Source organism: Toxotes jaculatrix, chromosome 2 (assembly GCF_017976425.1).
Source record: "Toxotes jaculatrix isolate fToxJac2 chromosome 2, fToxJac2.pri, whole genome shotgun sequence".
Classification (NCBI taxonomy): domain Eukaryota; kingdom Metazoa; phylum Chordata; class Actinopteri; family Toxotidae; genus Toxotes; species Toxotes jaculatrix.
This window is the reverse complement of record NC_054395.1, coordinates 17,563,626-17,583,707: the sequence shown is the minus strand read 5'-3', so window position 1 is coordinate 17,583,707 and position 20,082 is coordinate 17,563,626. Positions and strand designations below refer to the sequence as shown.

At 39.6% G+C, this 20,082-nt stretch overlaps 1 protein-coding gene and 1 long non-coding RNA gene across 2 annotated transcripts; both read right to left on the bottom strand.

The window, feature by feature from the left end:
• Positions 1-421: 421 nt before the first annotated feature.
• Positions 422-14,960, bottom strand: esyt1a (extended synaptotagmin-like protein 1a). The gene is made up of 31 exons (XM_041058918.1): positions 14,375-14,960; positions 13,096-13,137; positions 11,057-11,191; positions 10,730-10,803; positions 10,447-10,519; positions 10,265-10,354; positions 10,112-10,167; positions 8,558-8,678; positions 8,241-8,417; positions 7,656-7,738; positions 7,433-7,481; positions 7,039-7,128; positions 6,192-6,287; positions 6,031-6,102; positions 5,865-5,951; positions 5,454-5,603; positions 4,624-4,806; positions 4,350-4,526; positions 4,165-4,247; positions 3,997-4,045; positions 3,819-3,908; positions 3,031-3,126; positions 2,702-2,773; positions 2,527-2,613; positions 2,238-2,384; positions 1,608-1,738; positions 1,294-1,389; positions 1,064-1,195; positions 875-980; positions 693-742; positions 422-562 (listed from the first exon to the last, which is right to left on the bottom strand). Exons 1-31 carry the CDS (start codon positions 14,702-14,704, stop codon positions 535-537), a joined length of 3,252 nt encoding a protein of 1,083 aa, XP_040914852.1. The 5' UTR covers positions 14,705-14,960; the 3' UTR covers positions 422-534.
• A 3,408-nt stretch (positions 14,961-18,368) lies between these two features.
• LOC121187414 lies at positions 18,369-19,656 on the bottom strand. Its single transcript, XR_005894588.1, has 4 exons — positions 19,575-19,656; positions 19,451-19,477; positions 19,200-19,222; positions 18,369-18,700 (listed from the first exon to the last, which is right to left on the bottom strand). It is a non-coding gene; the product is annotated as an uncharacterized LOC121187414 (long non-coding RNA).
• Between the last annotated feature and the right edge of the window lie 426 nt (positions 19,657-20,082).

Genomic DNA, 20,082 nt, shown 5'->3' with positions numbered 1-20,082 from the left:
CAGTTTTGTAATACTTAAGGCAATGATATAAATGTATATAAACAAAGTAATCTCAGGAATTATTTGAAGATTGTAAAAAATAAAATTTAAAAGAATCATTCTCAGCTGTGTAGGATGCTATAAATCCATAAAACATTGTCACACCTCAGGATATTAACCACAGCATCAGCCCTTTTGTAAATAAAATTCAAAGAGGACATTTGCATGCTTTTAAACATACATAAACTTGGTAGGTTGTGCAACATGGTTGCATTTCTATCAAATATCTATTCAGCCAAAATATTTTACTGAAGAATCTGTCTGAGACAGTGTGGATTTAGCACAGTGAACACTTCATGGATGATAAGCTACATGTAAAGTGTCATAAATACTGATGGACTATGTTTTTCTGAAGCACATATGTCATCATTTTTTCCTTCAGTGACGGTGGAAATTTTTATTTAAGCTGAATATACAAACACACAAATCACAGATCACAGATCACAGAAGCAACACTTATTTTTATATAGTACCGAAGATCAAGCGTAGATTCTTCTAGTTGGTCTCTGCAACCAAATCGTACCTAGAGAAACAGAAAGGATGCAATTTGTTTTTTTTAAATATTATTTTATAAAGTAATATTTCCAAATACATTTGTTGATACAACTACAATGTTCTTTGCACAATATTGCTATAGCTGTTTAAAGCATTACCATTGTGTGACACCAGCCGTAAGGTCTATTTGGTCCAGGTCCAGCTGCAACTGAGAGCAACACAGAAGCAAAAAAGAGGATCACATTTCTGTATCTCTTGAATCTTGTGATAGTATCCTTATCAACACCAAGAAATTAAAGTGAGCCTGAGCAATGACTAAGATGAGACTGATGATATATACCTTGCCGATGAGCTCCCGCTCTCTGCTCATGAAGGAGACATTGTTCTTCACAGAGAGGTCCAGTCTTCTCTGCAAGGACTCCTCGAGCGAGAAGTCAAAGTCAAACCTACAGGAAGGGAGAGAAACGTGTGGGAGGTCAGCTGACATCGCTTCTTTCACTGTCACAAGTGTCTTATGTGTTTGACTTACCTTTCGTTGAATTCTGGGTTGAGGTCTCTCTTCTTGGTGGCCGTTCTCCTCTTGGTTGTAGCCTTCTTGTCAGGCAGCAGGATGAAGGTAACATAAGGATCTGCACCGTCCTTGGAGCAGGCTGCCAGAGCTCTGTGGGTACATAGCAGTCATTTTCACAGCATATGATGGTACTGGCTGCTCTGGGTTAAAAAAAATGTGATGATAAAAATAATGTGCCATGTAGATACCTGCAGGAATGCACAGTGATGAAAAGCCTGCTCTCCTCTGTGGAGTAGCCCACAGTGAGCTTCACCTGGCCTACTGCGTTTGCATTGTCACTGGCTCTAAAGACACAGAAGAGAAAATGTGATCATTATTTTGGCAATGCCTTTTTACATCAGCAAAACAAACACAAACCAAGAAAAACATTGGAAATCAGTGTTTTTACAGAATTAAATACACTGGAAAACAGCAGAGAAAAGGAAACTCTGACTACAAAATCTCTTTACAGTCGAGGCAGTGACTACACAATGGAGCATTGATGCTAGTGTATGTGACTCACATGGAGAATCCACCTCTGTGTCTGATGTCTAGGTGGGATGGAACCCATCTGGGGATGACGTCCTCTTCGCTGGCATCATTACCTGCTTCCCCTGGAGCCCTACGACACACTGCCTGCTGAGTGTCCAAGATCTGTAAGATACAGAAAGCTTTGCCAAATATGCTTCCTCCTTCATGAGGTTTAGATTGTTTGTATTGTGCTTGCTTCACAGAGGAGTTTCAACTATATGGCAGATGTAGTTTGTGGTGTGAGCCGTTATTGAATTATACGGAGAGGTGCTGCTGCTTTTTCAGCCTACCCTCGTTGATATAAATGGGGTGTACAAAATAACAGAAACACCTGCCTGTATAACAGAATACAAAGCAACAGCACCATAAACTGCAATAAAATGACCACATTGTTGAATTAACACCTCTCTAAAACAGTATGATAGTTTGCAGCACTGTACACCTAAAGTTGGACCAAGAGTAGATTATAGTAGTCAGTGCATTGCAATTTTGGTTCTAGACAAGGAAATACCTTTGAGCTACAAAAACATGAGAGATTCAGTACAGAATAAATCCCAATCAAGACATTGCTCACATGCACGCACACTGCAGTGCAGAGAAAATAACAGCATATTGTTTGTACCTTGAGTGTGGCCCTCAGTAGGATCTGGCTCTCTGGAAGAGCGCCATCCAGACTGAGCCAGCGGTCGAGCACCAAGCCCGGCTCAGCCAGCACCTCCCTGAGAGGAAGTGTCAAGGACCCAAGGGCCTGGCCCCAGCTGTGGGACAGCTAGATGCAAAAACACACATATACGAAAACATGTTTTAGGCTTTTATCAAGTCTGTATAAAAAAGAAGAAAATGTCTTGCACAATCTAACACATTAAATCATTTTAAAAGGCCTGAATACAGATACTATTAATGGTTCTCACCTTAACTGTGAGTGTTTCATCTCTGGGGTCACGAACCAAAAAATGAAAGGCTTCGTCCCATCGAGGAGATGTGGAGCGCTCGCAAATCTTTGGAAAGAATCAGCAGAAACATTTATGAATTAATGAAATGAAGAGTTGTTTTGTTGCACACAGCTCTGAGTAAAAGTGATCCTACCTTGGTTTTGTGTGAAATGCCTTTGAGGATAATCTCTGCTCCAGCTTTTGGCTCTTTTCCACTCTTCTTCAACTGAAATGTCACACAAATAATAATGTAATATGAAAAATGTAATTAAAAGCATCTATTAAAACTCACACACATTACATTACCAGTGATTTAATACACTGTGTGAATGAACAGTCAGCTGTATCGGCACACTACAGTGCTCCGTGCAATACAGTGCCACTAAAAGCAACTATTGTGCTTCTCTACTCTTTGGGACGGGGAAAAAACACATCATAATAAACAACAAATACAACCCCAAGGACTCATAGATATGATCTCACCGGAAGGCCATGGGCACGCTCCACATACACAAATAGCACAGCTGCTGATGGCACAACCTTGTTCTGGTACGATTGCTGGGACTGGTATTGCAGGATCTGTAGGAAGCAGGAAATTATGTTACACAGAGAGAGTTTAAGTAAGACTTCTAGTGCAATCAGAAAGTTGTGGTTAAAGTTCTTTTGCAACACCATCAACAAAGATACTGACATAAATAAACTAATCTACACAAAGCTTTTGCAAAGATAAGTTGTAACATCTTGCTTACACACATGAAGGACTCTCAAAACCCTCACAGCAAGAGTAGTGTTCTTTCCTGTTTATTAGTAACTGTGGCATCCGCCATAGCAACCAAACAACACTGCAAGAAAACAAGGGTACCGGGCTCTCAAAGTGGCATCATTTACAGGATAGGTTTTAATATTTTTAAGCTATTATCATTCCTCCTGTCCCAACTAAAGTAGTGCTCCTAGTACAACTCCACTTCAAACAATGGGGGGCAAAATCCACAATACTCGTTCTCTGCATAAATCCATTTCAAAGTTCAGCTAATGTTGATGTGAATGTTAATGTGAGGTTAGACAAAGAAAGTGGGCATATTATTATCATGTTATACCTGTAATTGTATTTCATAAATACAAAATTATTACTATTTAATAATTTATTGTTACTATTATTATTATCAGTCAATGCATCTAAGTTTCAATACAGTCACTATATCATTTACTACATGAAGCCTGTTGCCTTTGTATATCAATATAAAAGAGAATTAAAAAGTAAAATATCTAACCTGCTCCAGTCTGGGTAGGTCAGTGACTCTGGGCAGCCACTCCAGCACCAGGTGAACTCGGCCTGACTTCACATCATTCAGAGTGTACCACTGTAACAAGGGTGATACAGAAATGTTAAATTTGAAATATTATTTGTTAAATTATCTGCTGAAATCGTTTCAGTTCCATGTCACACACCGTATCGATGAATTGTGCGCTGATGATATCTCGTAGGTTAAGCTTGAATCTGTAAAGACAGGACTCAGTCAATACCAAATCCTCCTTTTCATTGACACATTTTCCATTAGTTAGAGGAGCCGCATAGCCTGCAGCTGTGAAACCTTTATCTGTAACGCCAGGACGCACCTTCCAAGGAAGTCATCCTGGTCGATGTCCTTGTCAAACAACTCAAATTGGATCTCCTGACCAGGAAGCTGGGTCAAAATCACCTGAATCACAGAAAAAACAAATATTAAATCTAATCTAAGACCTAATAATTTCATCAGATGAGTAGAAGAACAAACTACTTGAGTATTAAACAAAGGTGATACCTCATAGAGCTCATTCCAGGTGGGATTGAGGTTCTCTTTGATGGTGTGGCTGCGGAAGGTGATACCAGCAACACGTATCTTAACATAGGGGTCACTCTTTCCCTTCACCATCCCCCCCATGAAGTTGTCCTTGGCTATCAGGTTTTGGGCCTCTACCAGGTGAACACGCAGCACACCCTGTGGGCAGAACAAGGATGGGGAATGTTACAACAGTGCATGTTTGAGAGACTGAGTGGTGTCAGCCTCTGTTTGAGTCTAGGTGCCTACTGTTTACCTCAGTTGAGAACTCTGGGTCGGGTGTGGTGTGCTGCGGTTGCGCTGGTTGAGGTTTAGCTAACCCGCCTGGCCCAGCAGGGTTCAGTTCTGATGTGATTCCCCCCTGACCTATCCCAGATCCAGAGGATAAAGGCCGAGGAGATGGAGTTGTAGGAGTGGCATCATCGCTTAGCCACAAAATCTAGTAGGAGGCAAATAAGAGGTTATGCTGAGCAGTAAATTTCTGAATAACACTCTTTCATTTTCGGGTGCTAAGAATAAACTTCAGGATAAACAGAGAAGAGAAAATGTAGGTTTCTGTGTGAGAATTTTTCAGTACTTATGAGGACCACATGTTCTCACAAGAACAGAAAGATGAGGCAGGAAGGGGACATGCTGATGGTCTACTTCAAATTTCAATTTTTGTGTCAGGGTTAAGTCTGGGCATGTAAATTGGAGTAGTTAGGAATTAGAAATTCATATTGTGAAGATCATTATCTTAAGACTTGTTATGCATTTCTGTGTGTACGCGTGCTTAACTATAACCGTATATTCCATAATATCTATGCATTGTCCACATCTCTATGTTATGATCACAAGGATTTGATGTCACAAAAGGTAAGTTTAAATTTGATATCTCTGTTTTAATGGGGATTGTGAGTGTCACACTTAAACATGTGCTAAAGTGGTCCTTTGGGTTCTGGTTGGATTTCAAAGTTTTCCACAGAGACATTTCAGCCGGGTTATTTCCCAAAACAGAGCCTGAATCCACCTCTTACTTATTAACTTACTTTACTTTACTACACTGCCCAACACATATATGTCAAAGTCCATCAGTGGAGTACCAACCCTAAGCACAATTTTGGCGTAAATGCGACTGGCTGAACCAGAATTCTCCAGCTGGAACCACTGGTCCATGGTGAGTTCAGGGGTCGCCAGAATACGGGTCAGAGGGATGGTCAGGCTGCCCAGGGACAGAGCACGGTCGTCATCTTTGACCTGATTGAGAAACATGGAGACATGCAGTTAAAATGAAAACTAGCAGGAAAGGCAAAAATCATGAAGGGAAAAGAGCCATGAATAGGGTAAAAAGATAAGAGAGCAGTTTCTAAGAATAAGAGGAAAAATTGATTACAAACAGGGAAAATCAATAGGGTATTTACTGTACTAATCACTCTGACAATTTGGGAATAAATGTATGTAAATTATTTTCAAGCAGCACAGTTGTTGTATTTAATTATTACTCCTCTAATGACTGACTTGAATGTCAATGTCTTGTTTGCGAGGATCCTGAATGAAGAAGGTAAAAGCATCCTCCCACACAGGGCTGTTGGTTCCGTAACAAGTCTGCAGAAGAAAGGGAAAAACATTTATTATGATTAGTTTGGTTTAAGGTAGTGAGAAATAGTTAAAGTTTAGTTCTTACCTTGCTCTCTTTAGTTGAATCCTGAATGGACACCTGGACCATTGGGCTTGGGTCCTTATTGCCTTTTCTCATCTACAACACATTAAACACATACATGTGGGTTAACAAACACACATTTAAGGCACACCACATGACAGCATCTTAAATAGTAATAATCTTACAGGCAGTTGATGAGCTTGGTCAATATAGACGGCCAAGATGGCGGCAGATGGAGGTTCAGCTGTCTTGCTGGTCAAGTTCTCGTTCTTCTGGATCACCTGGTAGTAGAACAGTGTGTTATTGATTTATTATTGACAGTTTTACATTGGTCTTATTTATTTTGGCTGATGTTTTTTTTCATCCTCTTAGGTAGTCTTTAACTTTAAAGATGATGATGATGACTTGTCTTGCAGTGAGGTGAAATATAGAATACACACAGAGTTAAACACAAAATATATTATATATAATACAATACATCCAACATTGCATCAAAATATAAATATATTGCTAAAACCTTCCACGCAAACCCAATAGAGGCCATTTTAGATGGTTTTTGCAATGTAATCTTTCATATGACTCTTAGTGGCAACTAATTTTTCATGATTGATTATGAATTTACTAATGGTAGATTTTTTTAAGTGTTTTATGCTGTCAATCTGTATATAATGGTATAATATAATATAATGGTTAAATAAACAATACAATAAATAAACAATTATAATTAATATATAATCACATATAATATATATATATATAATAACACTGGATTCAATGGGAAAAATAGGACTTTACTATGACTTTAATATGACTTTACTTATTTCATAAACATCAAGGCACAGGGCGTCCTGAGAAATAAATGCCTTAATACATGTATCAGTATTCCAGGTTTTATTCCAGGAACCTTTGAAAAAAATAATTATCAGATAATTATCAGTGCATCAATTGTATCCAATTGTGTTGGGTAGTGTCCAAACTACTACCCAAAGAAGATCCACTGAGTACCATCAGGTTAATTAGCTGCACGCTCACCTCACTCAGTCTGTCAGCAGAGGACAGCAGAGAGAGCCACTCCAGCCGGAGGTGAACGCTGCCAGATGGCACATCCCTCAGATTGAACCACTGTGCACAAAAACAGAGGACTCATTAAGCACACATTTTTCTCATCTGGATGATTTCTTTGAGCCTGGAGAGGAAGCCAGAATTGAAAACAGTGAGATCAGAGTAGATCACGAGGTGGCACATGGGATCTGTAGCGTCACATGCTAACAGGATTGCTGCAGTCTTACTCAGATGTTTTCCTGGGCTAAACAGAGTAATAACTGTGTTCTCATATTTGCTGCTTATTATTTGATCTGAGAGACGAAAGTTAAATATAATGGTAAAATATGCTGGATCTTGGTTAAACATAAGGATTACTACTTACATCATCCACAACTCTGGCCTTCTTGACAATGTCAAGGTCCACCTTGGCCCTGAAAGAGAGAGAGACAAAGAGAGGTAGGGAGAGAATCAATGAAGCCACAAATCCAGGTGATCCAGGTGTTCAAATTTCAACAGAATCATGCCCTAATGTGTCAAGAGCAGAAATGGAGATGACATGAAAAGCACATAGAGACAGAGTAAATGAGCGAGAATGAATAAGCTACCTCCCCAGGAAGTCATCCTGGTCTGGGTCTTTGTCAAATACTTCCACTTCCAACTCCTGACCAGGTACTTCATGGACAATCACCTGACACACATACAAACACACACACACACACATAAATGGACAAATACGCAAAACACACAACAAACATACAAATATAGATACACCCACACATGACACAATAACACAAGGGCATGCAAACAAAATCACAATGGCAAAAAGTAGATTTAATACATTTATATCTATTTAGTGTTTGGCTCAAATTTCATAAACCACGAGCAAAGACAAACATATGTCTGAGTAAGCACTTTTTTGCAAAACCTGCTTATCTCAGAAACAGCAGCTTCCTGTTACAAGAGAAGTAGATAAAATCTCCACAAAACTTTTTATCTCTGAAGTGACAGTGGCATATTTACTACCAAAGACTTAATGCAATCCCTATGAAGCAAGGACACCAACACCAAGCTATAACTTTTGGCACACAAACTGGTGGAAAGTGCAGCACTTGAATCTCAAGGCAGAGCCACATATCTCTCTATCTTAGCTAATTTTCAGCTGTATTTTCTTCCCTCCCAGCCCCACTCACCTCATACATCTCCCTCCACTGTGGGTTCAAGTTGCTGTCTACGTGATGAGAGGTGAAGATCTGGGTTCCTACACGCAAAACGGCATACGGGTCTGATTTCCCGTCGATTAAGCCTTTGATGACTGTGTCCTTAGCAGTTAGGTCCTCCGCCTCCAACAGATGGATACGCACAACTCCCTAGCATGTTCAAAATCAGAAAATCTAAATGTTAGTCAACTAGTATCTTCACAAACCATGGTCTTTCTAACATTCACAATGTGAATTTCAGTCTGTGTGGGTCCATGTTTCTCCAGGCCATTCATTATTGAGACAGTTACCCTTGGGAGAGGGGAGCGGAGCTGCGCAACGTGCAGGTCGGCCACCAGGGGAATAGTGAGACGATTGGGGAGCACCAGGTGGGAGGCTATTGCATCCATTATCATAGTGTCCGACATGGCACTGCAAATGAATGCAAGGATGATGTTGGGGACACACAGGGGAAGGACACACAGACAAACAAACAAAGGCTATACACTGCTGGTGACCATGTGAATATGCATAAATAACATGATATCCACGTTCACAGCAACAGAACCAACAGGAAGCACCTACTGGATAAAGATGAGGACAGTTTTCGGTGAAATCATGTTGGCCAATGTCATTTAAAGGAGGAATACAGTTAAAAAATAATGACAAACTGCCACTGTAAATATTGCCAGAGGGGACTGATGAGTCAGCAAAAAATTTACACGTCTGGCAATGACTTACAAAGTACATTATATAAGGGTCTTTATGCACACAGTGTAGAATCAGCCACCATACAATTACCCTGAATATGAATTTTAAATAGGGTTGCATTATTCCCATTTGTCAGACCATTATTTGTATTCTATGTAATTGTACCGTAGTTGATTCTACATTGTCCACATTCTGATCTTACATAATGGACCTTTAAACTACCTGAATATAAATGTATGGAGTCATAGTATTGCTTGTTAAATACAAGAACACCAGCACAGCATAAGGTTTTAACAGCTTAAAGGATACGATCGGCATTGTTCAATGTTTTCCTTTCGCTCAATAAACCATATGAAAAGAACAGAACCAACACTGTGTTAGTCTGACCTCATGAGCCTATCTATAGTACTCAGCCCAAAGCTCCTTTGTTCCTATTGAAGAAGTAAAAAAAAGGTCCCAAATATATATTTTCATTTTAAAAAGGCTAAGGAAACTTCTTTAACAGCTGAGAAATGTGGTGTTTAGTAAATTTGACTTTAATTAGAGAAAATAATACATACAGTATTTTGTGTTCTACTGGGTATTTACCGAACCAGGAAGGATTAACTTAATAAACCACAGTACCCATGTTCATGGTAATGAAGGAACATGCCACTGTAAGGGTGAGGCTCACTGATGTAAATATTAATAGACTGGGAACAACAATTAAGGCACAGAGGAATAAGCGCCATCAGGCTTTGGCTCCAAGGACAAGACTGTGATGTTGGTTTTTGGCTTTTCATGCGATTTGTTGACATGAACAACAATGAAGGATATCCTTTAAGGATGTGACCACACAGATCTGTGACCGAACAGATAGACATTTAAGCACTATTGTCTGTCTCAGTTTGTCTCGCAACTCCTTTTAATTACAGGAAAAGCCTCTGTTGCTAAATAAATTATAAATCCTTTGTCAATGTCAGTTGCATCAGTTCCAGAAAGTGCAGCCCCCAAACTTCAAACTTTTCTGTGAGCTACAATAGCCCTACAACTGAAATGGACACTCATTCAAAAAATACATTTAAAAAAAAGAGCATAAAATATACTACTACCCACAGATTGGCCCAGCTGCACCCTATAAGAGATACACACAGAGCTCTATCATATCAACTCACTTCAGCCCAGGGATATCCAGCAGGTTGGTCAGCCCAGTCCAGTTGATGTCCAATTTCTACACATATGAAACATATGAAATAGATGCAAGTAATGGCATTTGAATATGTGTAGGCCTTAAGATAATAATACAGCGAAAAACAGAACACACTCACAGGCCTGCGGATGAAGAACATTGTGATGGCTCCAACCAGTGGAACATCTCCAATCAAAGGCTCCAGGATCACACGCAGCTTCCCGTGTAGCTACAAAGGGAAAATTTCATATCGAAACTATGTTTTTGGACAACTAAACTACAACTAATAATATGTAAATATCTCTGCAATTATGCTTGTACCTGGATTCCTTTCACACCAGCTTTGCAAAAGTACTTCTTGATTTCAACATTGACTTCAACATCACCAGCATAGCTGGAACAGAAGGGAAGTAACAAGTCTAGAGATAAATGTTTAACCATGCGAAGCAGTTGATATGAGTTATGATAAAGCAGATTTCTTTATTTTGCTAAGTAAACCATGATGTGCTCTGACAGAGAAGGGCAAACCTTGGTAAAGGACTTACAATACACAAACAACAAAATGAAGTAAAAAAATGAAGTAAGAAAAATTGTGATGCATTACCTCAGGTACAAATCCAACATAACTTGTCTCTTATCGTGTTCTGTGTGAGCCTTTACGCCAACCACCTTCAAAGCCTGTGAACAAAGCAGCTGCTATTAAACAAACCAAACAAGACTGGTAGAGACTTAATAAAATCACATTTGCAAAGATTCACATGAAGCTTATCACTCGCTGTAATGAAGTCATCATCTTTATGCATGTAATAAAGAGGATAGCGAGACTAGTCCTGCATTGCCAGACTTCAATAACCTGGGTTCTGCTGTATTTTCTTGGTCATGGCACATTTACCAGATAAATTGCTGCTTTTATGTCAGACCATTCTAATACCTTGTCTCCTATGTTGACCTTGGTGAAGCTGAGAGTCTGCAGATGAATACTGGAGGCACGGATGGCAGGAGCAATGGTTTCCACCAGCAACTTCTCCATATACTGGCCTACAAAAGGCCAAGCCTGCTGCAGGATCTACATGACAGAAAGTGACATGTCTATTTGTTATCTTTTTTTTAAGTTTTTAGAAACAGTAAAGTCATAACCCAATGGTTCATTACATAGAAGGCAAATAGGATAGTCATAAAATAGTTAATGTAATCAAATGTAGTTCATGTTTGCATCCATAGTAATATAATTCTGTGAGTAACTAAGTAAAGCTTAGAAATGGAAAATGTTTACCAGAACATGACAGCAAATAACAAAGCACCCTTAACACACATATACAGTGCAAATACACACCTCACAAAGCCGTGACCAGACATGACTGTTTGCCTTGTGATTAAAAGGCTTTTCATAGAAGGTTTTGCAAAAAACCCATGTGACACAGGATGGAACAAAAATGGAATCGAAATAGCTCAACCATCAATAATTCAGCAAGGATGGCTATTAAATAAATTAATAAAGTGCCCTCCAGTTGTTAATCATTTTGGAGAACATCATTCTGAAGTACAATTAAAAAGAGAAATTGTTCAGCAGTGCTTTAATTCATCCATCCATCCATTAGCTGTAACACTTATCCTTTGAGGGTCGCTGGGGGGCTGGAGCCAATCTTAACTGACACTGGGTGAGAGGCAGGGTACATCCTGAATAGACTGTCAGTCTATCACAGGGTGCTTTAATTAATGGATCCATAATTTCCTAGGTAATGTCCTATAAAGAACACTGTACTTTGGCACTAATTATATAGAAGACAGTGGTCCATCAGTATACTTCCAATGAATTTCAGTTAAATGCTCATGTAATCTTGTGCAGTCTTTCAGTGCACAGCTGAACAAGCAAGAATATGAAATTTGTCTAAAGAAAAGACAATAGTACAACACATATGGAGAATACATTTTCATTTGATATATTAACTTACACTGATTCTAAGAGATGAAGTGAATCAGTGTGTCCGTGTCACCAGTCCACACAGCCTCACACTTGTGTTAGCTTCAGCATTTCAGTGTGAGGTTTCAAAGTGAGGCAGCAAATCCTGTCAGCTACTGTTTACCAGTCCTCTGACCTCCACCTCCACCAGTCATGAGAGTCATGGTGATGCGAACAATCTGCAGCTACAGGCTGGTAAGTGCCCTATACATTATTTATGATTTATGACACAGTTATATACATGCAGTTAGAAATAATGCATCCTATAAAAGTGCAGCTCCTCTTCACAGTTTTTTTTTTATATATCTTGCTCACAGACACTTCCTTTTCTTTACAGGTACTAATTTTTTCAGTTTGTCAAATGTATAATGCAAGGTGAGAACATTTTGTGGCTCATGCATGTTTGTTTCACAGCTGCAAGTGAGGAGGGTAAGTGTGATCAGCTGTATCACGTGTCAGGAAGCCAGGAGGAGAGACGTGGACTGGTGAAAGATGAGACCTGCAAATTGCCAGCTCACAATCTGGGCTTCTGTCACTATGTTCATTGCATTTTTCCCTCCAGAAGGGCGCTTTGTATTATTAGTATTCAGATCCACACTTGCCCTGTGCTGATACGAGGTTACTGTACTGACAGAGACAGAAAGACTGCAATATGATCTGAGCTGCTCCCCCTCGCCTCTTAATTACACCAGTAGATTATCTGCTCTGATGGAGAGGCTGCATCAGAAGCTGGGTCATTTAAAGTCCAACATAAATGTTCTTCATCTTAACATTAAAAGTTGAAGCTGAAGCTACTGTTGGAGTTATTTGCAGGTAAATCATGAACACCTCATCTTGAAATCATTTGTTGTTTCTTTTGCTTTGTTAAGAGTTCAGCTAAATGACATAGAGAACTCCTCTACCATACAGGGTGCTGCATGTTGAAACTGGTTGTTTTTAATCGATTATAAATTCCTAATGTAAAAATCTACAGCTCCAAACACAGAAAGTCTGATGGGAAAAAAACATACCTTGTTCAGCCATTCCACTTTTTCCACATCAGGAAAGTTGACCTGTGGACAAGTAATATGTGTCAGGCATGAACTCAAATGTGACAGCGTAGTGTAAAATTACATTGAACTCTGAAAAGAGTCGTTAAAATACTTGAAATGACTCTTTTAGTAGGCCTAATGTTTTTTCTGGGCATATAGAGTATACAGTGATAGATGCTTCAGTAAAGTTGTACTTTTGTTTTAACCTAGTAATTTTCAGATCTTATATTCTTAGTTTTATATTACATGTTTAATTACAAGGTGGTAGTTCTACTTGATTAGGCAATCTGCCCAGCTTTCCACCTGTAAAATATTTACTTGTTTACAAACTAGAAGTAGAGAGAGATTAAAGACTAAATTGGCCACCACCAAAATTTCAGGAAACCATCAACCACATAGTGCAGATCAGCCTTTCCTCCAAGCCACAGAGTTTAGATCGCAGATTAGGCCTATCTGCCCAAAAAGGCACACACACAAGAGCACCCACTTACACACACACACACACACACACACACACACACACACACACACACACACACACACACACACACACACACACAAGAGCAACCACTTACACACACACAAACACACACACACACACACACACACACACACACACACACACACACACACACAAGAGCAACCACTTACACACACACAAACACACAGTTTATTCTCTCTCTCTTTCTATCCAGATATGGTGGTCCTGGTCACTGCCTCTGCTCTGCTCTGCTCTGAAAGATGTTTATGAGTCATCAAGCTTTTGGATCCAAACACACACACAGAATCTCTACTACTGTGCATTTTGATGTCTACTTAAGGTCTGTAAGGTCTCCTCAAAATTAGTTTCATTTTTTTCTCCACCTTTACACTACAAAGATCTCATCTGACATTTAAATTCACATTCCTCTGTGAGTGCAGCAGTTCAGACTAATTCCTCAGGCACTGCACACAAGGAATGTCTAAATATGGGGCTGGTCCGGAACAGAAGGACAATTCAGTGAACAAAAGGGATGCACATGGAACATATTCATTTACGTGAAGCTATAATCTGTGTGTATATGTTCATTTTAGATCATCTTAGCAAATAATAAGAGCCTGCTAACGAGTAATATGCATGTAAGAGCATATCACTGTGATGCAGAGTGGCTGAGATGCAGCTCAAGTTCAACCTGACAGATGTGGCAGATGTGACAGGTGAGACAAACTGCAGAGAATGAGCAGCGAGCCAGCTAAAAGCGTGGACAAGAGTCCTTACCCAGGGAGGCAAATCCCTTTTGGCTCTGAAAACCTTTTCAGTAGTCAGTTCCCTCTCGTTCTCCAGAAGGTACATGGCAGACTTGAGCCGAATCACTTTCTCCAGTCGACTGTGCTTCCATCCCATGTAGATCATCAGCCCGAACAGGACAACGCTGATGCTGAAACCGTAGTATCCGGCCAGGTACACCGGTAGAAGCGCACCCAGGCATTTTCCAAACGACCATAGCACACTGACAGCGCGTTCACTGGGGGGCTGGTTCGGTAAGGCCGAGGCTGCAGCCACCGTGTCTCCGCTCATGATGCCCGGCTCTGCATCCGCGGCTGGCATCGCAAGCTGCGTTTGACTTCACTGGATCGAACCTGGCCCTCTGCTTCTCCGTCTCTGCGACTGAGTAGCGAGTGCCAGTGTAGACTTACCACCGATTTATTACAGAAACCATCGAGCAATCACCAATAAACTGTGGGTTTCGATCGGTTAAATCACGAACATGGCTTCTCTTCGCTGTTCCCCTCAGTTCCGCAGGGCACTGAAAATTGGCTATTCCGTGTTTCATTTCACAGAATAGGACAAGTAGAGACCAAGACCACTGAAGGCGGGCTCAGCTTGAAACCCTCCTTCCCGTGACATCCTGTAGAAACATAAACCCCAGAATTAACTTGTAGCGTCACGCACGGACTCGGGCGGAGCGTATTGCAGCTTATGTGCAGAGTGAAAGCGTGTATGTTTTACTTCAGGACACCAGACAACACGTTTATAATCGGAGTAACATCACCGTCTCCGTGTAAACTAAAGGAAGCACTACGCCCTAATAAATCCTGTAATAACGTACAGCTTGCTCGACCCGTTATCTTTTTACATAACCGGTACAAATCCTCCTGCGTGCGCAAGCGCTCATCTCCTCTGCAGCTCTGCAGCTTTTACAACAGAGCGTGACAGCACCAACAGGTTGATTGACAGAAAGGTGTTTCAGCTTTGCTGCATTATCGAGTTACATACATCAGGTATCAGGGTTTTTCTTTTCTTTTAGAACCAAAGCGCAGAGCGAGTCGTGACACCACCAGGATATGCACCATTTGGCATTAACGCAATGTTTGCGCACCCCTAAAATGTAGGAACACTGAACACTTTCGGCCCAGCATAACCTAGACCTTTTTTTTTTTTTGCATGCTGCTATTTAATATCTTCATTTATGATTGGCAACTAAAAACAGACCGGGTTTAAATTGCTCCCCGGTTTCCAGGTAACAGGCGAATTAGCTGTCGGTCTGTTTGCTCAGAGGGTGAAAAGTTTGATCATCCTTTGTGTAAACAGATACATGAAGAGCATGCAGACATTCAAGCAACAGTAAATAGGTGCTTTTACTCTGCAACCAGAAAATGTGCAGCACAACAAATATGTAGGCTCCATTTATGCTCAATAATGTGCATAAATACTAAATAGAGGAAGTTTTCATTGGCCAACACTTGGCTTCCCAGTGTTTTTTATGAAGCAGCTGTCATATGGTATTTTTATATTGTACATTAACAGGCAGTTTATATATGTTTACACTGTTGTGCTTGAATGACTTGGCATTATATCCTAACTCAGAACTTTGTTGTCAGAAACAATGATAACATCATCACATGCCAGTTATGAAACTTAACTAATGCTTGCTGCTGTGTTGCCCTCCAACAGGGAGAAGCAGAAGTAGAAGTCACAGGATGATGAGTCTTATCTCAGATGTGGAAATGACACCACAAGAGGCCAAGTAATGTAGTAAGAATGCTGCACGCTGCCAGTCAGATGTCAGTTTGGTTTTGCCAAAACTTATTTACAAGGATTTATTGTCAAATGTAGTGCAAATGCATCTAAGGCACCAAGAAAAGCTGGAGGGAAATTCTAACTGGGGTCTTGTTTTTGTGTGATAATAGACAAATGTGTAACTATTTATTTGCAACAGTACGTTACTGTTTTCTTCTGATACTGATGACTTAGCAAAGAATGTTTGTCACTTCTATTGTCAATATTTTTACACTTAATTAAATGTCCCAATTACTATACACACATATTGGGGAGCTCTGTAGGTATTACAACATCTGTCTTCTGGGCATTTCTTAAATATGTCAACTACACCATCTACTGAATATTTTTGGTGGCTGCAGTTGCAATGTCAGCAGAGGCTAATTGGAGCAAGTTTATTTGGATTTCCCTCTTGTTAACACTGAGGTGCAAGTGCAACATTTAGCCTAAAGTTTGGGTCTGAAAAGCAAGACTAAGGCTTAGGATCACTGTGATCACCGACATTATTACCTTTACCAAGTATTTAAGTAAATAATATTTATTTGTTGTTTACTGGGTCGTTTTGTTATCTGTTGGATCCGTTTTTTCATCTATACCAAGTCACCAACCTTTGTGCTCAACCTGTTTCTCCCTCTGGACATATTCAGAATCTGAAAACTACATTCTGCTTTCACTGATCAGGGACAGAGTTTGCAGTGTTTGGTTGCTGCCCTTTAGGCCTCATCATCTATTTGATCTGGAAAACATCTTTCAGTTTGTCAGTGCTAAGAAACAGGACCTTAAAGCTCTGCCAGGACCCTTGAATGAACAAAAGGACCATAATTCAAGTTACAGATACAGATAATGTTACTGAACATGGACACATCAATTATTTCTTAATATTAGAATATATAATAGTTATATTACTGCCAGGATCAGGCAGTCTGGGAGTCATTTTTGTCCCCTGTTCATGAAATACAGCATTCTGTATTATTGTTCCATAATTCTTAACTGTGCATTGAATAGGAATGCATGATTTGTGGTTTATGCGTTACAATGCAATAAATATCCACTAATACTTACAGTAGAATTCTCTTCACAGCTTCAACTTGGGGTATAACTGGAAATGGAAAAGAAAATGACATTGTGAAAGGGACCAATGTGAACACTATCCATTTCAGTAGTGTTTTCCAGCAACAGCCTCATTGTAATTGACCTTAGGTAAGGACTGGATGAATTATTGGACTGCCTTCAAGGGTAAAAAACAAGATGTATTAGTGAGTTGTTTGTCTTGAGTGAGCTCTGCACAAAGGTTACAATATTCACACACTTACTCAAGTCATGGGATGTCGACAGAATCTGAAATGCTTTATAAGAGACATTTGGCCATAACTTACTGTCACAGACTGCAAATCAAGCAGGTACAAAAATTGACCAGGTTTACTGTTTGGGTCTTTGAATAGACCTGACAAAACAACTATTGTGCATTTGCCAGCACTCAGATTACATTTTACATTGTAAAAAAATGCAGATCTCTATTCAAGATCTAATTACATATGACACTTGCTTCCAAACATTTATTACTCCTGGGCATCCCAGTGTGATCACACCACCATTTCAGTAATTTAGAGCATGATAATTGTTCAACAGTGAAGTCTGCTCTGTTGCTTGCTAAATGAATGTCACTTTTAGGCAAAAATCTGGTGCCACACAGTTCACTCACAATGTGAAACCCAGTACGGCTCAGATTATACTGTTTCTTAACTAAACTAAGAAACCACTGTGTGTGTCAGCTGCAGTAGAGGATCAGTGTTCATTTAAGCACTACATTTAATACATTCTTCCACTCTCTGAAGGTGAAGATGACTCCTGCTCTAACAGTACCTTTCTCACATCAGAGATGTTGACTGTTGTAGTAGGATGATCACAGGTGTAACTAATAACTAACAATGTTATTAATTACACCTTCACTAAGTTTACTGTATACACCTGGGCTTTTACAACTGTTCCATTTTAGAATACATTGCATGAAAAAATGCATTTTGACTCAGGCTGCTTGACCAGGTCATGTGGACATGAAAGAGGACACAGATACACCACTACCCCAAAATGTTTTTAAAATCACCATTAGACCCATCAAGTGTTTCTATGATGGGTCCAGTGGTCTTAATGACAGAAAGATGAACCAGTTACTAGTAAATAAAAAAGAAAAAAACAAAAACACAGGATCTGATTTTTTTTAAACCAAAACCTTTAATCACAGTATTAACAAAAAGAAATGACAAAAGTTAAGGAATTAAGAACCAAGAGTCCAGAATGTCCCAGAGGAAAAGCCCGACATCCAGCAGGTTTTGAATGAGGTCTCCAGCATCAATCAGCTGCTGCTGCAGCTCCACTGCCTCAGGTTGATACGGATGGCACTGGCCTCAGACTTGGCTGGGAGGGGTCCTGGATCTCCAGATGTGCTCACCGGTCTTGGAGTTGGCAACATCTGATGTCACAGCCATGGTGGACAGGACAGTTTACTTGGACCTCTGCCTCATCTTTCTCCTTTTGCGCTTCAGTCTGAAACAATTGGCCACCACAAGTGCCGGTTAGATGGGAAAGCTTTTGCAACACAGTATGAAGGTGAATGTTATTACTCTGTGACTATAAGGACTTTATCCAGGGTTTACCAAGTTAAATTTGATTTTAATACCATAAAGAATGCACTTTAATACCCATTTAATACTACAGTATTAAAATATGATGGAAACCCAGTCTTAACAATATGACCTGAAGTTTGTTATTCACTCATCACATGTTTCCAATGCTTCCCAGCAACGCATAACAATAATTCCAAATGATATTGAATTAATATAATTTCACATTAAATATATGAAGTAACTAATTAAAGACAGCTTAAGTTGAAATAAGTTTTTACTAAATATGACATTCATCCAGCAGTACAGTTTGGTAAATTTAAAATGAGCTTCGATAATTTATTTCACATAGGAAACCGAAATATTTTATTAAGGCTTTAAGACATGCAGACTGCGGAAACGTGCATTATGCACGATCTTACCTGCGCATGCGCTTCTTTCTCCACTGCGAAAGAAAGACAACGTTAAATGACATTGTTTTATTTAAGCATTTCTGAAAACACTCAAACACACAAAATTATACTCAAATTGACTACACTTGGAAAAAGTAAGAGTTTTAGAGGCTAAAGTTCGTAGGCGTGATGTTTTAGCCCGTCTATCTGCTGACTAGCTAACAAATGTTAGCACTACTTGAAACTACGATTACTGGATAATACAGACATTAGACACAAACCTTGGCTCTCATGGCGAGAAGGGAAGGCTAAAATAAAAGAAGAAAATGTTGTGGATTAGTTCGATTGATTAAAACAGAAGATGATTAACTTGGATTCTGATACAAACAGCAAGCTCGAACTCACCGACCGCTAAGCAACCGTCTCCACGAAGAACGTCATATTCTAGCGACATCGTATTTATATGGCTTGCTACGTCACCATGCTTGGCTCGCAGTGACACATGGGAAATTGCGTTTTAAAGATAACGTGTTAATGAAAAAATCTTGAGCCTTAGCGCTAGCTTTTGAGGGCTTTTAGGTCCATTGTTCTGGATATTTAATATCCGTATCATGCAAATATACAGCAGATCTCACTGGTCTCCTAATAAATAAATTATATTCGAATAGACCATTTTTGCCCATAACTTCTATACATGTGATGTGTGATGTGGGATCCCTTGGCAGGAAGGCCCCGTTCGGTAATATAGCCATTTAGCAAGTCTCTCCTTGGATTTTCAGACTCAAAAGCTTTAAAATTACATTCACGTAGCCTCGTGTTGGAAAATTAAATTTACACAAAGCAAATTAAGTTACCTGAACAAACAAGTATGGATAATATGAAATACCCAAATAGTTAAAAAACAAATGAACTC

Bases quoted from the DNA above. Each gene is read 5' to 3' on its own strand.
- esyt1a (XM_041058918.1), bottom strand. From the start codon at position 14,704: ATGCCAGCCGCGGATGCAGAGCCGGGCATCATGAGCGGAGACACGGTG. The intron at 4,527-4,623 runs GTAAACAGTAGG...TTCTGCCCACAG, and splicing joins ACCCAGAGTTCTCAACTGAG to GGTGTGCTGCGTGTTCACCT. The intron at 2,385-2,526 runs GTGAGAACCATT...TTTTGCATCTAG, and splicing joins ATGAAACACTCACAGTTAAG to CTGTCCCACAGCTGGGGCCA.